Raw genomic sequence first — 22,305 nt, forward strand, 5'->3', positions numbered from 1 at the left:
TTAACACAATGGGGACACATAGGCCCTGGCATTATAATGAGGCCTGTTCAGATTTACCTTCCCAGATTGTGGGACTCAGTCAACCGTGGTTCACACTCCAATTTACAGGTAGTCCTTGACTTACAACCATAACTGAGCCCAAAATCTCTGTTGCTAAGCAAAACAGTTGGGAGAGTTTTGCCCCATTTTATGACCTTTCTTGCCACAGTTGCTAAGTGAATCACAGCCGTTGTTAAATTAGTAACAGGGTTGTTGAGTGAAGCTGGCTTCCCCATTGACTTTGTCAGAAAGCCGCCAAAAAAGGAATTGCATGATCCCACAGGATGGCGAAACCATCCTATAAATCAGGGGTCTCCAACCTTGGTCCCTTTAAGACTTGTGGACTTCAACTCCCAGAGTCCCTCAGCCAGCAAAGCAAAGCTGGCTGAGGAACTCTGGGAGTTGAAGTCCACAAGTCTTAAAGGGACCAAGGTTGGAGACCCCTGCTACAAATACATGCCAGTTGCCAATCGTCTGAATGGCAATCATGTGACCTGCAACGGACGTGTAAAAAACGGGTCATAGATCACATTTTTTGGTGTGGTTGTAACTTGGAACCGTCTCTAAACGAACAGTCGTTAAGTAAAGGACTGATCTGTATTTATGCCTTAGCAATTTTGCGAATTCCGCCATCTTGGAGCGTTGCTAGGCAAACCATGGTTTATCCAAATGTTCACGCCACTTCCCACCAGATGACGGAATTTGCTGACTTTGAGCAAACGTACAATCGACATAAGCTTTCGTGAATCACTCTGTGCATCCAATGAAGCTAACTGCAGCTTAAACGAAAAGCGTTGACCGCTTTATAAAATAAGTTGGCTGGCAAGGGAGCCAGTAAGACTCCTTTCTGATTTTTGGCTACCACTTTATAAGAGCGCCGCCTTCTCGGCAGCAATCTTATGAAACGTTGGGTCTTGTATGAATGTGTGTATGCTTGTGAGGGCAGGTTGGGAAAAGTTAATGAAAGCCACTTTGTGACAAGACCGTTTTGGGGGTCACTCAAAACCCCATCTACCTAAAAGGGACAAACTTGAGAAAGCCAAAGGTCTAGAGCAGGGATGGAGAACAATGACCTCCTTCATGCCTTGTGGACTTGAACTCCCAGAATTCCTGAGTCAGCCATGTTGGCTCAGGAATTTTGGGAGTTGAAGTCCACACGAAGGGGCCATCTTTGCCCACCTCTGCTCTAGCGAAAAATAAAACATGATTTCACACAAAAAAAAAGACCTCTAAATACAAAGTGGGAGATCTAAATTAGCTTGATAATTGAGTTAGTTATTCAGGTATACCTGATGGGGATACTAGTATCTGTGGAGTTTTTCCACTGGTGGGACCAGTCTATCAGAACAACCTGGTCTACCCAATTATGGGACGGAGCATATTGCTTACATTTCTGTGTAAAAATGAAGGACATAAGGCTGGAGAGAACAGAATGGAGTATGCTAGAAGAGAGCAAGGCCGGGTGAAATTGAGGTAGTCCTTGACTTATGACTTAGGTCCTTGGAATCAGAATTTCCGTTTCTAAGCAAGGCGGCAGTTGAATGAATCCACACTCAATTTTATAATCTTTCTAGCCAGGATTGTTAAGTAAATCACTGCGGTTGAGTGAATCACATGGTGGTTAACCAAATCTGGCTTGCTCCGTTGATTTTGCCTGTCGGAAGCTGGCTGGGTGGGTCTCAAATGGGGATCACATGACCCTGGGATGTTGCAGCCACCATAAATATATACCAGTTGCCAAGGGCTCAAATTCTGATCACGTGAGAATGCTGCAACAATTGTAAGTTGCAACAATTATAAGTGTGAGAACCAGTCAAAAGTCACTGAATGAAATGGTTGTAAATCAAGGACTATTATCAGAGGTGGGATTCACTTACTTTCCCTATCGGTTCACAAATGTGAGCGTGCGCGCATGCGCAGTAGTCACACATTACATCCAGGCAGGTGGGCGGAGCCGCCTGGAGTCGCCGCTACCGGTTCACACGATCCGGATAGAACCGGCTGGATCCCACCACTGGACTATATCCTGCAATATTCTATTCCAGAACCTTCTCTCTTTTGTAATTTACCATGTATATACACAAATAAGCCAAGAATTTTAGGCTCCAAAACATATCCAAAATCAGACTTGGCTTATCCATTAATATATACGGTAATACATTGTAAAAATTGCTCATATATCTTACAGAGGCCCATCTGTAGCTAAGCAGGCCCTTGAATTTTTTAACCCAACTGTCATGAAAAATGCAGGTTGGCTTATCTGTGAGTGACACATTTTTCAGGATTTTTTCAGTATTTAGGGCCTGTTTACTCACACATGGGCTTACATGTGAGTATATACGGTTCTTCTGCATTCTGAAAAGTCTAGCACATATTTTTCAAGCTTAGCAACTTTAAGAGGTGTGGACTTCAATTCCCAGAATTCCCTAGTCATCATGACTGGCTAGGGAATTCTGGGAGTTGAAGTCCAAACCTCCTAAAAGTTGAAGCTAAGATTGAGAAACTTTGCCCGAGCAAAGGGAGGCAATGGGCACCCAATTCAGAACGTCACCTTGCCACCCGAAACCATATGCACTGGTGTTTTAAACTGGGGATAACTGGACACAGTGCATAACCTGCAATGCTTCACCTTAATGGCACCATCGAAATGAAGTGCTAATTTAGTATGTCAAAAACTTTTTGACACCATCTTCAAGTTGGATTTTAGCAATACTGGGGGGGGGGGAGAGGAACGGATGGGACAGGACGGGAGGAGAGGGGAGGGGAGAGGAAAATTAAATCCTATAAAACAGGGATCCCCAATCCCTGACCCGGCACTGGGCCACAGCATGCCAGAAATCGGGCCTCGCCAACAAGCAAAGCCCCATCCGAGGGATGCAGGCAGCACTTGAAATCACACCATGGAAAAACCTCTCTCCACAGAACCGGTCCCTGTTTCCCGAAAGGTTGGGGGCCACTACTATAAAATACATTTTAGTTCTTCAAAACTAGAGATTTTGTCCACCTCTGGATTTCCCCCCCCCTTTTTTTTCCACAACTATGGTGGTTCTTTTTGCTTTTCAGCTGCTAAATCATAACTCAAGCCTTCCTCTTTCAGAGACCATACAGCCCTGATGGCGACCCTGTAGCATGCGGAGCCATATTCAGTGAGCACGCGAGCGTTGCCCTAGCTCAGCTCCGCCCAGCTGATTTTCGGGCCTTCCAGGAGTACCGGAAGTCAGGAAACAAGCTGTTTCCGGCCTCCAGAGGGTCTCTGAGGGGTGGGGAAGGCCTGTTTTCGCCCTCCCCAGGCTCCAAGGAAGCCTCTGGAGCCTGGGGAGGATGAAAAAATGGGCCTACCAGGCCCACCAGGCCATCATGTATCAAAAGCAGGGGGAGTGTGTGTGTGTGTGTGTGTGTGTGTGTCACACACCGTGGGGCGGGGCGCATTGAATTATGGGTGTGGGCACGTGCGCATGTGACCCCTCGCGCTCCTCCTGCTTTTGGCCCATGACGGTAAAAAGGTTAGCCATCACTGCCATAGAGTTTTCACTTATTACCTTCAAGTGCCCAATGATCACAGATAACTTGCTCCTGAATATTGGGGGGGGGGGAATCTACAGAGCTATTAGATAGCTAAATTACAGCAGAGGGGGTGGGATTACACTAATAATGGAAGGCTCAAAATAGGCTGGCTTGGGGCCTGGTGGGGAAGCCATTTTAATGAGCAGCCAGCTTCAAAGCTCTCCCTTCTGCGAAGGCTTTGCTTTCTTCCTAAAACTAACTTGACAATCTAAGCCTCCATCCTCTGCACTACTCTATCTTTTTTTTTTTTCTCTCCAGCCTAACTCTACCTTCCAAAACCACCACATTTAAATTCTATAGCCCGACATTCTCTCTATTCTCACATCCGGCCCCCACAAGCCAGGCTAGGCTGCCATATTCCAATACCTTAGGGACTAGCACCCTGAACTAGTAGTCTCGTAAGGAATAGGCTAACTCCGCCGCAGTCACAGAGGGGACACCCTGCCCATGAAGTCGCTAGGGCCCTGCTCGGCTCCCTCCCACAAGCCGCCCATGCTGTAACTCTCAGCCGAGTGATCCTTCTGATGGGTGGTCAAGGCCGAATGGGAACCGAAGCTCCTCCCACATTCATTGCAGATGTAAGGAGTGTATATGGAATGTGTTCTCATGTGCCGGGTGAGTTTGGAACTGGAAATGAACCTTTTCCCACATTCGGTGCAGCCGTAAGGCCTCTCCCCCGTGTGGACCCGCTGGTGGGTGTTGCGAGTCGACAAATGGCTGAAGCTTTTCCCGCACACGTTGCAGAGGTACGGCTTCTCGCCCGTGTGGATCCGCTGGTGCTTGCTAAGGTTGGAACTGTAGCTGAAACTCTTCCCACATTCGGGGCAGCTGTAGGGTTTCTCGCCTGTGTGGACCCGCAGGTGCTTCGTCAGATCCGAGTTCTGCTGGAAGCATTTCCCACAATCCGGGCAACCATAGCCGTAAGGCATCTCGTCCATATGGATCCGCTGGTGAGTGACCAGACCCCGGTGCTGGCTGAAGCAGGCCCCACACTCAGCACATACGTAGGGCATCTCGCCCGTGTGGGTCCTCTGGTGGATCAGCAGGTTGGAGCGCTGGGCGAAACATTTGCTGCACTCCGGGCACTGGTGGGGCTTCTCCCCCGAGTGGATTCTCTGATGCTTCAAAAGGTTGGAACTCTGGCGGAAGCATTTCCCGCACTCGGGACAAGGGTACGGCTTCTCCCCCGTGTGGATCCGCCGGTGGATGGTCAGGCTCGAACGCTGTGTAAAATGCTTCCCGCAATCAGGGCACTGGTGCGGGCTCTCCGCTGCGTGGACCCGCTGGTGTTTGAAGAAGGCCGGGCTTGGGCGGAAAGCGGTCCTGCTATCGGGATTTTGGAAGCTCCTCTGGCCCAGCTGAGCTCTGCCAGGAGCCTTCACCCCGTTTTCGGTAATTCGGTTCAGGGCCTTCTCGGCATGCTCCCCGTTAGAGTTCCCCAAGTCTGAAACAAAAAGGAACGAGAAGCTTTACTTGGTTGTCCAAGTAAACATTTGGGGTTCCTCCACACCCCCACTCCACAGTCATTTCCTGGCTGGGCTACTACTGTGTGCTCTACCTGGGGCTGCCCTTGAAGAGCATTTGCAAGTTGCAGCAGTCCAGAAAAGAGTGCTATGGGCAGCCTTGGCTGCTTCACATTAAGGCCAAGTCGCACTCGCAAACTGCACTGGGGATGAAGGTGTAGGAACTCTCGCCACAGCCATCCTGCTGCAACCAACTCACTGCAGGATAACTTGCAAACGGACAATTCTACAGAGGGTAACTCAATGTGATAAAGGTTATCCACCATTGTTTCTTTGACATTATTTGCACTGACAAAAATAATATTAGGAAGACCCCTTAGACTTATAGAGCGCTTCACAGCGCTCTCTCAGCAGTTTACAGAGTCAGCCTCTTGCCCCTAACTATCTGGGTCCTCATTTTACTGACCTCAGAAGGATGGAAGGCTCAGGGTCAATCTTTGAGCCGGTCAGAATCAAACTGCTGACAGCAGTCAGCAGGACGAGATGTCTTAGGGCTATGGTTGCCCGGATTATGGGAAATGCTTCCAGCAGAATGACTTGGACAAGGGGATAGATGGGGAACTCATCAAATTTGCAGATGACACCAAGCTGGAAGGAATAGCCAACACTCCAGAAGATAGGCTCAAGTTACAGAAGGATCTTGACAGACTTGAACATTGGGCACTATCTAACAAAATGAAATTCAACAGTGAAAAAAGTAAGGTTCTACATTTAGGCCAAAAAAACCAAAATGCACAGGTACCGTATATGTGGTACCTTGCTCAATAGCAGTAACTGTGAGAGGGATCTTGGACAACCATTTAGATATGAGCCAGCAGTGTGCAGCAGCTGCCAAAAAAGCCAACACAGTTCCGGGCTGCATAAACAGAGGATAGAATCAAGGTCACATGAAGTGTTAATACCACTTTATAATGCCTTGGTAAGGCCACACTTGGAATACTGCATTCAGTTTTGGTTGCCACGATGTAAAAAAGATGTTTACACTCTAGAAAGAGTGCAGAGAAGAGCAACAAAGAGGATTAGGGGACTAGAGGCTAAAACATATGAAGAACGGTTGCAGGAACTGGGTATGTCTAGTTTAATGAAAAGAAGGACTAGGGGAGACATGATAGCAGTGTTCCAATATTTCAGGGGTTGCCACAAAGAAGAGGGAGTCGGGCTGTTCTCCAAAGCACCTGAGGGTAGAACAAGAAGCAATGGGTGGAAACTAATCAAGGAGAGAAGCAACTTAGAACTAAGGAGAAATTTCCTGACAGTTAGAACAATTAATAAGTGGAACAACTTGCCTGCAGAAGTTGTAAATGCTCAAACACTGGAAATTTTAAAGAAAATAACAAATAACCATTTCTCTGAAGTGGTGTAGAGTTTCCTACCTGGGCAGGGGGTTGGACTAGAAGACCTCCAAGGTTCCTTCCAACTCTGTTATTATTACTATTATTATTAGAACTCGGATCTGACAAAGCACCAGCAGATCCACACAGGTGAGAAGTAGCCTGCAGTTCTGCATTCTAATCACTGCACCATGACTGCTCTTAATATCAAAGAAACGGAGGCAGATAACACTTATCGCATTGAGTTCTCCCGTGGTGGAATTGTCCGCAAGTTGACCGTGGCTAGATGGCTGTGGCAAGACGGCTACAGCAAACTGTCCCATTCTGTGAGAATGACCTTGGGATGTGCGGGGTTGGGTGTGGGGGGAAGAGAGATGCTGCCTAGGGAATGATGAGATAGGAGGGGGCATAGCCCAACAGCTGCATAACAGGCGGAGAAAGAAAGTCGGAAAGGAACCTCAGCCTAACTTATCAGGCTATAAACAGAAACAGCAGGAAATCTGTACTTTCAGGCTTATACCAGTCTTTTTTTATTATTATTTGAATTTATATCCCGCCCTTCTCCGAAGACTCAGGGTGGCTTACATTGTGTAAGGCAATAGTCTCATCCATTTGTATATTATATACAAAATCAACTTGTATTGCCCCCCCAACAATCTGGGTCCTCATTTTACCTACCTTATAAAGATGGAAGGCTGAGTCAACCTTGGGCCTGGTGGGGCTTGAACCTGCAGTAATTGTAATTGCAGGCAGCTGTGTGTTAATAACAGACTGCATTAGCCTGTTGAGCCACTTCCAAGCCCATTCTGTTAATATAGCCTAAAAATAAAATCGAGTTTAGCTCATCTGGTTGTGTTTCCTGTCTGCTCTTATCTGGGAAGGTTGTCAACCAACTTCCAAATACAATTCAAGGGGTTGGTTGCCATCTGCAAAGCCCTACATGAAGCAAGCTTAGGATACTTTCAGGATCATCTATTGCAGCGCTCCCCATCTTTCCGACTTTGCGGATTGGTGCCAGTGGTGTGTGTGTGTGTGTGCGTGTGGAGAGGGGATGGTTCCACGTGACCGCCCACTACTTGTGCAGCCCAGTTCTGAACAAGCCACAGCGCAGTACCGGTCTGTAGTCCACGGGTTGGGGACCTCTAATCTACTGCATATCTAGTCATTTCTGCTTTTTTTTTTTTTAAATTTATTTACATTTATATCCCGCCCTTCTCCGAAGACTCAGGGCGGCTTATAGTGTATAAGGCAATAGTCTCATTCTATTTGTATATTTACAAAGTCAACTTATTGCCCCCCCAATAATCTGGGTCCTCATTTTACCTACCTTATAAAGGATGGAAAGCTGAGTCAACCTCGGGCCGGGCTTGAACCTGCAGTAATTGCAGGCTGCTGTGTTTCTAATAACAGGCTTCTTACCAGCCTGAGCTATTACGGCCTGCTTGCTCTGTTGTGGCCCGCCAGCAGATCTGGCAGCAGATTCGGACAGTGAGGAGGTTGGGGAGGAACGTGGGCTAGTCCTGGAGTCTGGGGAAGGCTTTGATGAGGGCTTGGCATCGGAAGCAAAGATGGGGCCAGGGCCGAATGCCAGTTATCAGCTGCTTTTGGAGTCAGAAATCAGTGAGGCAGACAAACAGCTGCTGCCTGTTCCCAGTTGCGCATGCGCAGAGTCGCCAGACGAAAGGAAGAGCTTATTGTGGGAGTAAGGCCACAAGTGGACGATGAATGGCCCCTCCCAGAGGGAATAAAAGAGGAGCGAAAGGGGAGTGGAGTTTGCAGGAGACAATTAGCTCATTACTGCATTCTTGCCAAGTATTGAGGAAGTCTGAAAGATATCGGCCTGGCCACTCTCCAAGCCTGACAAAGGTCCGTAATTGTGAACTACCTTGAAAGACTGTGGAAGAAAGACTTTGCTGGAGAGGAATCCATTGTAAATTAAATAAAAGAGGTTTATCGGGACGAGGACTCGGCTTCGTGCCGCTGGGGAAGCTTAGGTCAGAACATGCTCCACCAAAAGTGACAGGATTCACAGGGCCACCTTCTAGATATGCTGAGGCTGCAATTCCCAGAATTATCAGTACCCCTGATTTCTGGACAAGAATTCTAGGTCTTGGCGTCCCCACAACCCTGGAGAACAGCTGATTGAGAGACAGGTGGTCTTACCGCTTCCAAAGGACCAAAAGGCTGGAGATTCTTACCCAGGATTCTGGCATCTTGATTCATCTCTCGGTGAATCCGCTTCAGCCCAGCACCCACAGAAGACGGTTTCATCTCAGCCCAGCTCACCACTTGAGTTCCCCGAGTCTGAAAGAAGAACAGAAAGCAAGGCCTTAGAAAGCCATCTTATCCCTGGCCGCACCTTTAATGACCAACTCCAATCAGACAATATATAGGTAGTCCACAACTTACAGTAGTGGCCAAAATAGTGGAGACCTTTTGGGAAAAGTGTATTTTTGGGGTTTGATGGCTAATAAGACCACTTTTTTTGTGTGTGTGGGGGGGAGTTTCAAGATAATCCTATTCCACTGCTGGAATGGCCTGGGAATAGCCCAGACCTTAACCCAATTGCAAATCTATGGAGCTGACTAAAGAAACTTGTTAGTCAGAAGAGACCCAGCAATAAAACCCAGTTAACAGAAGCAGTCATTCAATCTTGGTTTCATATTATAACAGCCGCAGAACAAAAACAGAGAGAAAAGAAGAAAATAAAAAAATAGTTAGTGATATAATAAATGGTTTAATATTAATAACGGAATTTGAAAGCATAAAAAAATAGCTGACAATATATTGAATGGTTTAAATATTAATAATGGAATTTGAAAGTACAAAAAGTCTTTAATTGCAATTATGGAATTTACTCAAAGCATTATAAATTATATTATAAAGATTAACTGAGGGTTTTTTTTCTTTTTTGATTATGGTTAATATTACATGAATTGTTTTTGAAATTGCAAATATATGAATGATTCTAATGTTTGATAAGTTGTGTCAACGTTCCAGAAAACCCCTCCTGCAGAAAAGACTCCGAAGCCAACATCTTTCAAAGTTCTTTTACTAGCATAGGTAAACTGGCAGAGTTGGATGAAAACCGAAACTGGGGATCCGGGTTCCTCCCTCAGTAATACAAACTCCAAGATCTCACCCTCATGACTCCTCAACCCTCGAAGCATCACTCAAGCCACTCCTTCTCCAGATGGGAACCTAGCCTGACCTTGACCAGCAGGAAAAATGTTGTTATGTCTAATAATCCCTTGCACTACCACCCTCCTCCCCTCCTTTCCCATAGAGGAATGTGGCAGCGTGTGGAAGCCTTCGGCCTAACATGGCTTCCAAAGCTGACAAGTAGAATATATAAAATTTTATAATTATTAAATGGGAAATAAAGGGTTTAATTTAGAGGGAGTAAGGAGAGGGGGGGGAAAAGAGGGAAGTTGATAAATTATTAGAATTCAGGGAGAAGGGTAAGATTACATATACAACGTAAATAAGAGAAAGAAAATAAAAATCAGAGAGAAAAGGCAAAATATTAACATAAGCATATAAAATGTGTTGGATGAACTAAAAGTTGTATAAATTTGAAACCTGGCCAATATTCTGTTCAGAAAAAATGCATTGTATGTTGGTGTGTATGTTAAAAAATAAAAAAAACTTTTTACAAAAAAAAACCCTTGGTTTCACATTATAACAGCTGCAGAACTAAAAGACTTGGTTCACTCTATGGGAAGACATTGTAAGGCCAAAATTCATGCTAAAGGTTACCCAACCAAGTATTAACTAACTTGATAATTTTTGTGTATTTCGTTTTTTCTACGTGTTTCACTTTTCTTCTTTATACTGTAATTGATATTCTAATAGCAAATCCTTCATAAAAGTTATTGCATTACATTCTTGATTAAATTATCTTTCCATTGATATATAACTTTATGGTACTACTCCAAAAAAAGAGTGGCGTTATTAGCTAATTTTAGAAAACACTTTTTTCAAAAGATTTCCACAATTTTGGCCACTACTGTACAACCAACCATTCAGTCCAAACTTGCGGTTGCTGAGTGAGACATTTGCGAAGTGAATTTTGCCCCGTTTCACGACCTTTCTTGCTCCAGGTGTTAAGGGAATCACTGCAGTTGTTCGGTTAGTAACATCGTCCTTAAGTGAATATGGTTTCCCCACTGACTTTGCAGGGTCAGAAGGGCACATAAGGTGACCACATGACCCTGGGACATTGCAACTGTCGTAAGTATGAGTTAGTTTGAAGCAGTGGTAAAATTTTAACCAGTTTGCTACCAGTTTGCTGGCTGCGCATGCACGCTGTGCGCCAAGCGTGTGCTGCATGTGCACATGTGCAGCAAACACACACTGCGCACGCATGCACAGTGAGCACCAAATGTGCGCTGTGCATTTAAAAAGCTACCAGTTTGGTAGTTTAAAAAAGCTACAATCTGACAATCAGCTGTGCTGCGCGGTTTAGCTTTGCTAGAAAGCAGGATTTTCTGCTGCATGCGCAGTACGCGCCGAAAGGAGGCTTGGGAAGGTAAGTAGAACAGCAGGTCAGCTGTGCTGCGCGGTTTAGCTTTGCTAGAAAGCAGGAAATTCTGCTTTCTAGCGAAGCAAAACTACACAGCACAGCTGATCGTCGGATCGTAGCTTTTTTTAACTACCGGTTTGACTGAACCAGTAGCTTTTTTTTAACTACCAATTCACCCAAACCGGAGTGAACCGGTAGCATTTCACCCCGGTTTGAAGCCAACAGTCTGAATTTTGATCACGAGGATGCTGCGGTGTTCGTAAGAGTGTAAAACGGTCAGTGCTGTTTTTCAGTGTCGTCGTCACTTTGACTGGTTACTGAACGAACTGAATTCGGCTTACAACCGCAATGGGAACCAGAATTTCCACTGTTAAGCAAGCTGGTTGTTAACCGAGTCCCGCCTGATTTGATGACCATTTTGGCCACGGTGGTTAAGCAAATCGCCACAGTCATTAAGTGAACTCGTCTTCCCCCATTGACACTGCTTGTTATAAGCCAGCTGAGAAGGCTGCAAATTGTGATCACGTGATGTTACAACAGTGATAAATGCCTGCCACTTGCCAAGCGTCCAAATTCTGATCACATGACTATGAGGATGCTAGGACAGCCCTAAGTGCGAGGATAGGATATACGTCACTTTTTTCAGTGCTTGAGCAGGAGGGTAGACTAGAAGACCTCCAAGGTCCCTTCCAACTCTATTCTGATTCAATTACTGCAACATTCACTTAATGATCATCAATTTGCCCTAATGACTCTGGGAAAAACCGTGGGTGGCTCAGGCTGTAAGATAGCCTGTTATTAAACACAGCTGCTTACAATTACTGCAGGCTCGAGTCCCACCAGGCCCAAGGTTGACTCAGCCTTCCATCCTTTATAAGGTAGGTAAAATGAGGACCCAGATTGTTGCGGGGGCAATAAGTTGACTTTGTATATAAATATACAAATAGGATGAGACTATTGCCTTACACAATGTAAGCCGCCCTGAGTCTTCGGAGAAGGGCGGGATATAAATGTAAATAAAAAAAAAAAAGTTGTGGTAAAATTGAGTTGGTTGTGTGATGACTCTCTTAACCAACATGACTTACGGCCGTAATTCCAGGCTCAATTATGGTCATAACGCACCTACTAAGTTATTCGTATCACCTTTGCCTCCTTCCAAAACTTCTTGCACCGGTTGGGATGCAGTTGGGATGAATATATAGATAGTCCTCGACTTACAACAGTTCCGTTAAGTGACCATTCAAAGTTACAACGGCACTGAAGAAAGTGACTTGGGATCGTTCTTTACACTTAACGACTGAAGCAGCGTCCCTACGGCCATGCTATTCTTTTACGACCGCTGGCCAGCAAAGTCCATGAGGAAGCAAGATTCTCTTCATAGCCGTGATACTAACGGCTAAGAGAATCGGCAGTGATTCTCTTAACAGTTGTGGCAAACAGGGTCGTAAAATGGGGCAAAACTCACTTAACAAATGTCTCACTTAGCAACAGAAACATTGAGCTCAATTGCGGTCCTGAAGTCAAGGACTATCTGTGATAAGATCTCTTTCAGCAAAATACAAAACGACACTTAAATTCATCACCACACGACCATTTTTGCGCCATTTTGACACGGCAGCTCAGCTCTGTCGGACATACCTGCTTCCCCTTTCTTTCGGCCTCTTGCTGCCTGATCAGGAAGGCCTCTGCCAAGGGCACGGCTTGGGCACACGACTCCGGGCCGTGTTCCCTCACCCAGCTCTGGATCTCCTGAGGTAGAAGGGTCAGGAACTGCTCCAAGACCAAAAGGTCTAACATCTGCTCCTTGGTGTGCTTCTCCGGCTTCAGCCACGCGCGGCACAGCTCTCGAAGCTGGCTGCACACCTCCCGGGGCCCCCAGGCTTCGTGGTAGCGGAACTGCCGGAAGCGTTGGCGCTGCGCCTCCATCCGGAGGGCGTCCCCTTTCAAGATGGCCGCCTTGACTTTGGCGTATTCGCCTCGGTCCTGGAGGCTGAGGCTACTGTAGGTCTCCTTGGCTTCCCTACCCAACACGGGCACCAGGCGAGCCAGCCATTCTCGGCGGGGCACCTGGCAGGTTCCAGCCAGACGTTCAAAGGAGGCGAAGAAGGCTTTGTTGTCCCCCCATGGGGCGGGTCCCTCGGACAGCTGCTGGTGTCCCTCCCCTAGAGGAGAGGTCCGGAGCGCAGCGAGGAACTCCTGCCATTGTGCTTCCCAGAGTTCGGGCAAGTCCTCCTTAGGCTCCTGTTTCATTTGCCGTGGGGCAGCCCAATTTAGGAACTCTCGAATGGTGCCCACTTGAAGGACCCGAGGCAGTTTCCCTGCACGGTCCGTTCCTTCTGCCCCTCGCGGGCTGACGGTTTGACGCTCTTCGACTTTGACCCCTCGGTGTCTTGGGATGCCATCAGCTCTTCTGGCTCTCTGCTCAGCCGCCATGGCCTCTCAAAAAGCAGGCCCCGCTGACCACAAAGTTTGCAATTTCAGTCAATCCTGGGCCAGAAGGCTGCAGGGATATCCAAAATTTCTCTCTCTCTAATACAGCTGGCAGATAAGGCAGTTTTCTCCAGGATGGGAAGGGTTTTAAAGAAGCAATGGGCCATGCAACATAATTCAGCAGCAAAGTGGCCCTCTCTGAGGAGAAAAATAAAGAATATGAGAAACTGTCAGCCCAGCAAGAAGACCAGACCAAGAACCATTTCCCCAGGAGGGCTAAAACTACTTTTACAGGAGGTCCTCAACTTATGACAGTTCATTCAGCGACCGAAGTTACAACGGCACTGAAAAAATAAGCGATTTGCCTTCACTGAAAGTGATTTTAGGACCATTTTTCACACTCACAACCGCGGCAGCCTCCCCAACGATGACGTGATGGAAATTCGGATGCTTGGCAACTGGCATGTACTTATGACAGTTGCAGTGTCTCCCACGGTCATGTGATCGACTTTTGCGACCTTCTGACAAGCAAAGTCAACAAGGAAAGTCAGATTCATTTAACAACTACGTTATTCACTTAACAACTGCAGTGGTTCACTTAACAACAGTGGCAAGAAAGGTCGTAAAAGGGGACAAAGCTGACTTAACAAATGTCTCACTTAACAACATAAATGTTGAGCTCAATTGTGGCTGTAAGTTGAGGACTACCTGTATTGGGAGTGGCTATTGCACCAGAGTCTTGCAAGTCTGATTGTACTGTACCTCCCTCCCCCTCTTATATCCATGTGGAGTTGAGGTTTCTATCCGATATCTGTATCTACATTAGTAATAACCCCGCAACTCTTAGACTTAGAATAACTTTATTGTCACTTTGAATGTAGACTAATCGGAATATATTAGAATGAAATTTTGTTGCATACAGCTCTCAAAGCAGGGGTGAAATCCAGCAGATTCTGGAGAACCAGTAGCAGAAATTTTAAGTAGTTTGGAGAACCGGCAAATACCACCTCTGGCTGAACCTCAGAGTGGGGTGGGAATGGAGATTTTGCAATATCTTTCCCCCAGAAGAGGGGAGGGAATGGAGATTTTGCGGTATCCTTCCCCTGCCATGCCCACCGAGCCACGCCCACCGAGCCACACCACACCAACCAAGCCACACCCACAGAACCGGTACTAAAAAAAATTGGATTTCACCACTGTCTCAAAGGGTCTATATAATGAAACACTTATCATTTCATCATGAACACAACTTTTAAGGAATGCACTTTCATCCCAAGGCTATCAAAACCTGGCCCGCTATTTACACCTTTGATATGCAAATATTAAGCAGGCAATAAACATAAACAAATAGAACTAAAGACCTTTCACCTGTTAATCCAGGCAGATCAAAGCCACCCCAACAGACTTAGATGCAGGAGCCAATTCAAAGAGCTGGCAAACCCGCAGGACCAGCACTTGCCTTTTCTAACCTGAAAAGAGGCACTGGACTCCAAAGCCCATCATTCCCACCATTACAGTTGCCTGTCTGCATAAATATTTCCCCCCACATTTCTTCCTACACATTGGTGCAGAGCGGGGATGCCACTGCACAAGCTGCCCTCTCTAAATGGCCCGGCTTTTTGGCATGGCACAGGGTTACATCGCCCTCGCTCCCCTGCCAGGGAGGAGATGGGTGCTGTAGTCCATCCTAGCTGTAGGAACGGGATTGCACAGCACAGAATTACGTTTCCCGGCCAAGATAGTGAGAAGATGGGAGTTGTAGTGCATCCTAACCCCAGAGCCTGGAGCAGGGAAGCCAGCAGGCCCGGACTTCAAAAATTGCACGACGCAGAATTACACTTCTCAGCCAAGAAGTGAGCAGATGGGAGTTGTAGTTATGCATCCCAGCCTCAAGAGCCTGGAGCGGGGAAGCCGGCAGGCCCGGATTTCAAAATTGCACGGATTTTGGCACGGCGCGAGATTTTACCCATGCTCCCCGCCCCCAGCAAACCAGAGGGATGGGAGTTGTAGTGCACCCTAGCCAGCCGCAAAGCTTGGGAGCAGGGAAGCCAGCAGGCCCGATCTTCAAATTTTTGCACGGCGCCAAGATTACCCTCGCTCCCCGCTCCAGCGAACCAGAGGGATGGGAGTTGTAGTGCATCCTAGCCGCAGAGCCCCCGGGGGGGGGGGCGGGGGACGGGAAAGCCAAACAGGCCCGGACTTGGAAGACTTTGCAGCTACGGGATTCCCCTCCTCTCAAGAACAGGACGGGGGTGGGGGAAAAACACCGGCGGCTCTCCCTTGCATTTCGCCCCTTCGCAGCTCTCGCTTTTTTTTTTTTTGCAAAAGCAGCTCACCTAACTGGCGCGCGCCTCGCCCCGGGCCCCCCGCCGCCCGTTGGTCCAGCAGCTCCTCCGGAGGAGCCCCCCCCCCGCCTCCCCTTTCCCACCACTTACACAGGGCAGATTAAAACAGCACAGGAAGGTGCATCGAGTATTTAAATCCCCCCCCCACACTAAACCCCTCTCTCTTTCTCTCCTAGGCCCGGGCCTCTCTAGCAAGCGGCCTCTCTCGCTCTCTTTAACCCACTGAGTACCTCGCTCCGCTGAGCCCTTTCCCGAAATCAAAGCGCTTTCTCTTGCGCTGGGATGCAGGAGGTTCCCTTGGATAGGATAGAATAGAATAGAATAGAATTTTTTATTGGCCAACTGTGACACAAGGAATTTGTCTTGGTGCACATGCTCTCAGTGTACATAAAAGAAAAGACAGCCATAGGGTACAAATTTAACACTTAATGATACAACACTTAATGCTCGTCATAGGCTACAATTAAGCAATCAGGAAAAAATCAATATCAGTATAAATCGTACGGATACAAGCAACCAAGTTACAGTCATAAGTGGAAGGAAATGGGTGATGGGAATGACACTTGAAACACTTAATGATAGTCATAGGGTACAATTAAGCAATCAGGAAACAATATCAATGTAAATCATAAGGATACAACCAACAAAGTTACAGTTACAGTCATAAGTGGAAGGAGATGGGTGATGGGAACGATGAGAAGATTAATAGTAGTGCAGATTTAGTAAATAGTATGACAGTGTTGAGGGAATTATTTGTTTAGCAGAGTGATGGTGTTTGGGAAAAACCTGTTCTTGTGTCTAGTTGTTTTGGTGTGCAGTGCTCTATAGCGTCATTTTGAGGGTAGGAGTTGAAACAGTTTATGTGCAGGATGTGAAGGGTCTGTGAATATTTTCACAGCCCTATTTTTGACTAGTGCAGTATACAGATCCTCAATGGAAGGCAGGTTGGTAGCCATTGTTTTTTCTGCAGTTCTAATTATCCTCTGAAGTCTGTGTCTTTCTTGTTGGGTTGCAGAACCAAACCAGACAGTTATAGAGGTCAAGATGACAGACTCAATAATTCCTCTGTAGAACTGGATCAGCAGCTCCTTTGGCAGTTTGAGCTTTCTGAGTTGGCGCAGAAAGAACATTCTTTGTTGAATAGGAATAGGAATATTAATAGGAATAGGAATGTTAATAGGAATATTAATAGGAATAGGAATGGTGGGAAAGATTGAGGGCAAAAGAAGAACAGGACGACAGAGAATGAAGTGGATGGAGGGAGTCACTGAAGCAGTAGGCGTGAGCTTAAATGGATTCCAGACGATGATAGAGGTCAGGAAGCCCTGGAGGAACATTGTCCATGCGTTGTGATGGGTTGGACACGACTTCGCAACTAACAAGAAGAGTAGAGTAGAATAGAATAGAATAGAATAGAATAGAATAGAATAGAATAGAATAGAATAGAATAGGTTTAATTGGAAGGGACCTTGGAGGTCTTCTAGTCCAACCCCCTGCTTAGACAGGAAACCCTATACCATTTCAGACAAACAGTTGTCCAACATCTTCTTAAAAACTTCCAGTTTCGGAGCATTTATAACTTCTGGAGCAAGTTGTGCCACTGATTAATTGTTCTAACTGTCAGGAAATTTCTCCTTATTTCTAGGTTGTTGTATTTTTATTTTTATTTTCCTGTTGTTTATCCAGCTGTCATCTTTCGAGATTGTGGCTGTGAATCTGAAGGATGGGCGGGCTAGTAGGGATGAGCGTTGCAGGACAAGCTTTAACATGAAGAGATGGGGGAGGCAGCTGATGTTCTAGCTCCTTGCGGTTCATGAAATCTGGGGTACATTTACACTGTTTCTCAACCTAGGTAACCTTAAGATGGAAGAATTTCAACAGCCCACCCCCCCCCCAACTTCAAGTTGTCTGGCTGGTTGGAGAACTCTGGGAGTTGAAGTCCCTCCATCTTAAAGGAACACCCAGAAGGTGCCATGCGATTTACAAGCCAAACCATGCCCATCTTCGAAGTGGATCCTTTGCTTTTTGGAGAAAATACAGGTAGACCTTGACAAGAGTTCATTTAGTGACCGTTCGAAGTTACAACAGCACTGAAAAAAGTGACTTATGACCATTTTTCACACTTACGACCGTTGCAACATTCCCATGGCCACGTGATTTATATTTGGATGCTTGATGGCTGGTTCATACTTATGAGGGTTGCAGTATGCCAGGGTCATGTGTTCCCTTTTTGTGCCCTTCTGACAAGCAAAGTCAACGTGGAAGTCAGATTCACTCAACAACCGTGCTGCTAATTTAACAACTGCAGTGGTTCACTTAACAGATGCCGCAAAAAAAGTAGTAAAATGGGGCAAAACTCACTTAACAAATTTTTCATTTAGCAACATAAATTCTGGGCTCAATTGTGGTCGTAAATCAAGGAATACCTGCATTGAGAAACACTGGATTAGACTTTAGGCAGGTACCCCAAAACAGCAGATACTAACAAATGTAGCTGAAACCTTAATAGTGCACACCCCAAGTAACTTTTTGTTAAGTTTGCTAAAAGCAACTGAAAACATCACTATTGGCAAAAGTCTTGAGAAAAAAGGAGATTCTGTACTAAATGCTTTTCATGTGATTCCCTGTAGCTGCATCTGATACAAGGGCATATGTATAAACAAAGAATAACAAATGTTTATTTGCTAATCAGCCAGTTATTGCTTACCCCAAATAAGATACGCAGGAAGGGCTGCAGATAAATAGGCTCAGAATGTTCTCCTGAGAAGAAAACAGGATGTGCCACCAAGTTATAAAAATATTTATTTGCTTGTCATGTCTTGTGAATATCCTATGATCCAAGTAAAGTAATTTTCCCTGACGGGGGAATAGCATGATAGCTATGTGCATGTGGATAGACAGAAAGACAGGCAGGCAGGCAGACAGGCAGAGGCAATGATGATAGATAGATAGATAGATAGATAGATAGATAGATAGATAGATAGATAGATAGATAGATAGATAGATAGATAGACAGACAGACAGACAGACAGACAGACAGACAGACAGTCAATGATAGACAGATAGATAAAGATAGACAAACAGACAGATATAGACAATGATAAACTGACATAGATAGATAGATAGATAGATAGATAGATAGATAGATAGACAGATAGATAGATAGATAGATAGATAGATAGATAGATAGATAGATAGATAGACAGACAGACAGACAGACAGACAGACAATAGAGATTATAGAGAGAGGGAAATAGATAGACAGAGATATAGACAGAGATGGATACATTAGATAGATAGATATAAGAGATGGATAGATAGAAGAGATAGATAGATAGATAGATAGATAGATAGATAGATAGATAGATAGATAGATAGATAGATAGATAGAAGAGATAGATTAGATAGATAGATAGATAGATAGATAGAAGAGATAGATTAGATAGATAGATAGATAGATCTCAACTTACAATCATTTGTTTAGTGACCAATGTTACAATGACATGAAAGAAGTGACTTGTGGCCATTTTTCACACTTGCGACCACTGCAGCATCCCCATGGTCACGTGATGAACACATTGAAGCTGGCATTATTTCATTAAGGTCGCAGTGTCCAAGGGCCATGCGATCATATTTGTGACCTCCTGACAAGCCAAGGTCAGCGGGGAAGCCAGATTCCCTATAAGCATAAATATGTAGGACAGGAACGGTAGGCATGCTTGTGCTCTTATGCACACCCCTTACAGACCTCTTAGGAATGGGGTGAGGTCAATAGTAGACAGTTTTTGGTTGAAGCTTTGGGGATTTTGGGAAGAGACCACAGAGTCAGGTAGTGTATTCCAAGTATTAACAACTCTGTTCCTGAAGTCATATTTTCTGCAATCAAGATTGGAGCAATCAAGATTCTGCAATCAACATTAAGCTTAAATCTGTTGTGTGCTCGTGTATTGTTGCAATTGAAGCTGAAGTAGTCTTCGATAGGAAGGACATTGTAATAGATGATTCTATGAGTTAAACTTAGGTCATGTCGAAGGCGGCATAGTTCTAAATTTTCTAAACCCAGGATTTCAAGTCTGGTGGCATAAGGTATTTTGTTGTATTCAGAGGAGTGGAGACTTCTTCTTGTAAAATATTTCTGGACAGGTTCAATTGTACTGATGTCAGAAATGTGGTATGGGTTCCAGACAGGGGAGCTGTATTCAAGAATTGGTCTAGCAAATGTTTTATATGCTCTGGTTAGTAGTGTAGTGTCCCAGCCTCTTCTTGATCAGAGTCGCTCCCATAATTATCCCCGACCACTAAGCCTGCTTGGCAACTCCACTGCGCACCTTCCACCTGGCTCCGCTGGGAAGGGAAGGGAAGGGCGCCAGGTTGGAGATAGTAAGGCAGCCACCAGCCCGGGGACTCAACTAGCTAGTTAGCACCCTCCAGATCAGGCAGCCCAGCCACAAGTCCCACCATCCCCGATCGGCCAGCTGGCTGGGGAAGCTGGGCTTGGGGATCTCTTCCTCCCTCCTTCCCTCCCTCTCCACTTCGGAGCGCGCGTAAAGGGCTCTCCCGTGCGCCCTCCGGTTGCTTCTCCCTCTCGGCAAGCCGGCGCGGCCAGCAGATGGCTCCGGTTTCTCGGCTGGCCGGGGCCTCCCGAAAAGAAGCTCCTCTCTTCCGCCTCTTTTCCTTCTCCCTCGCTCCCCCCGCTCGGCGACCTCGGAGGGGCTGGTCTTCCTCGAGGCCGAGGCTCCGAGATCCGGTCTATGGAGCCGAAGTGTCCGCGCCTTCGGGGGAGGCTTTGGCGCCCGCTCTGAACCAAACGGCCGAGCAAAGAAAAGGCTTTGGCGTCGGGTGGGAGGTTCACTTGCGATCCCTTCCAGCCTCTACTCTTCCAATTGGAGCAGGGGGTTGGACTAGAAGACCTCTGAGGTCCCCTCCAACTCTTCAGATCTTAATGATTCTTCCCCTCCATCCACCCAGCCCAGGCACCCTCCATCCTTGAGGAGCGCAGAAAAGAGGCATCCGAGCTGAAAGAAGGTAAGCTAAGGCCTTGCTTCTGTGGCAAGCACCTCTCTTTCCCACCTGCCTTTTCCAAGAAAATAATGGATTTTTAAAAAAAAATAAAATAAAATAAACCAAAGGAGGTCGGATGGTTAAAGCATCCTTCCTCCCAGGGGAGAGTTCTGGATGTCGGGAGCCACTTTGGATGGGGAATTCTGGGAGTTCACACAACTTAAGTTGCCTTAAGATGCCCCTGGGGTTCATCTTATACAGGTAGACCTCGACCTACAGCAGTTCACTGAGTGACCGTTTGAAGTTACAGCATCGCTGAAAAAAGTGACTTGCGACCTTACCTTTTTTCATACTTAACGGCCGTTGTAGCATCCTCGTGGTCGCGTGATCAAAATTCCAATGCTTGGCAACTGCCTCATATTTATGGCGGTTGCAGTGTCCCTGTGGTCATGTGACAAGAAAAGATTTTTTGACAAGAAAAGATAATTAATTCTTTAACAAGAAAAGAACTAGAATGGGAATGGAATGGATAGGAACTTTATTGTCACTTTGAATGTACACTAATCAGCATACATTAAAATGAAATTTCATTCCCTACAGCTCTCAAAGGGTCACCCCCTCCAATATACACTACATAAACATGACAATATAAATAAATAAATAATCATGCATATACTCACATACATGAGGGGAGTAGAGGAGACATGATAGCAGTGTTCCAATATCTCAGGGGTTGCCACAAAGAAGAAGGAGTCAAACTATTCTCCAAAGCATCTGAGGGTAGAACAAGAAGCAATGGGTGGAAACTAATCAAGGAAAGAAGCAACTTAGAACTAAAGAGAAATTTCCTGACAGTTAGAACAATTAATAAGTGGAACAACTTGCTTGCAGAAATTGTGAATGCTGCAACACTGGAAATTTTTAAGAAAACGTTGGATAACCATCTGTCTGAGATTGTATAGGGTTTTCTGCCTGGGCAGGGGGTTGGACTAGAAGGCCTCCAAGGTCCCTTCCAACTCTGTTGTTATTATTATTATTATGACAGAGAAACAACAAAAGTCTAGTTCGGATATGTACATGTATATGGAAAAAAACGTCAAGGACTACCTGTACTTCATCCCAGTGTCCCATTCCTAATTTTGTAAAATGAAGAGAATTTATCCCGGCTGCTTTCTGATTTCCTACATTTTCCCCACCCACCAGCTTCTCCGTGAGCAGATTGTTAAAAGGTTAAAAGATTTTTTTTTTCCTCCTTGCAATTGCATCCGGGATTGGTCAGCCCCTCCTGCTGAGCCCTTTCGGACAGTGCAGATAGTCCTTGACTTACAACAGTTCGTTTTGTGGCCATTCAAAGTTACAACGGCCCTGAAAAAGGTTTCAGATTAACAGAGTTGGAAGGGACCTTGCAACAGGAGCCTCAAGGATGGCGGGGCCGAACCTTCTCTGAATCAGATCGTCTTTATATGTTAGTGCGCGTGTATCTAGCCGAAGAGACCAACTGGTTTTTCAAAGAATAGCACCCCTTCTGACCTCCCCTTTTCTCCCTGA

At 45.9% G+C, this 22,305-nt stretch overlaps 2 protein-coding genes across 14 annotated transcripts in view; one reads left to right on the forward strand and one right to left on the reverse strand.

Annotated features, from left to right (window-relative positions):
- Positions 1 to 890: 890 nt before the first annotated feature.
- LOC131193473 (zinc finger and SCAN domain-containing protein 31-like) lies at positions 891 to 22,288 on the reverse strand. Of its 9 annotated transcripts, XM_058173662.1 has the most exons (6): positions 21,865 to 22,288; positions 21,438 to 21,531; positions 21,099 to 21,198; positions 12,621 to 13,610; positions 8,656 to 8,761; positions 891 to 5,047 (listed from the first exon to the last, which is right to left on the reverse strand). In XM_058173662.1, the coding sequence occupies exons 4-6, from the start codon at positions 13,413 to 13,415 to the stop codon at positions 4,029 to 4,031; spliced, it is 1,920 nt and encodes a 639-aa protein (XP_058029645.1). In that variant the 5' UTR covers positions 13,416 to 13,610; positions 21,099 to 21,198; positions 21,438 to 21,531; positions 21,865 to 22,288; the 3' UTR covers positions 891 to 4,028. The 9 variants fall into 9 exon arrangements, with proteins under 9 accessions (XP_058029645.1, XP_058029644.1, XP_058029648.1 ...); XM_058173661.1 differs by lacking the exon at positions 21,865 to 22,288 and having other exon boundaries at positions 21,438 to 21,570; XM_058173665.1 differs by lacking the exon at positions 21,865 to 22,288 and having other exon boundaries at positions 21,442 to 21,456.
- Positions 19,861 to 22,305, forward strand: part of LOC131193472 (zinc finger protein 383-like) — a 28,577-nt gene continuing 26,132 nt past the window's right edge. For 2 of the 5 annotated variants that reach the window (XM_058173660.1, XM_058173658.1), the window contains exon 1: positions 19,861 to 20,781. The gene's annotated coding sequence lies outside the window, so the exon portion shown is untranslated. The remainder of the gene's footprint in view (positions 20,782 to 22,305) is intronic. The other 3 variants (XM_058173655.1, XM_058173659.1, XM_058173657.1) reach the window with 2 other exon arrangements.

This window comes from Ahaetulla prasina, chromosome 2 (assembly GCF_028640845.1).
Source record: "Ahaetulla prasina isolate Xishuangbanna chromosome 2, ASM2864084v1, whole genome shotgun sequence".
Classification (NCBI taxonomy): domain Eukaryota; kingdom Metazoa; phylum Chordata; class Lepidosauria; order Squamata; family Colubridae; genus Ahaetulla; species Ahaetulla prasina.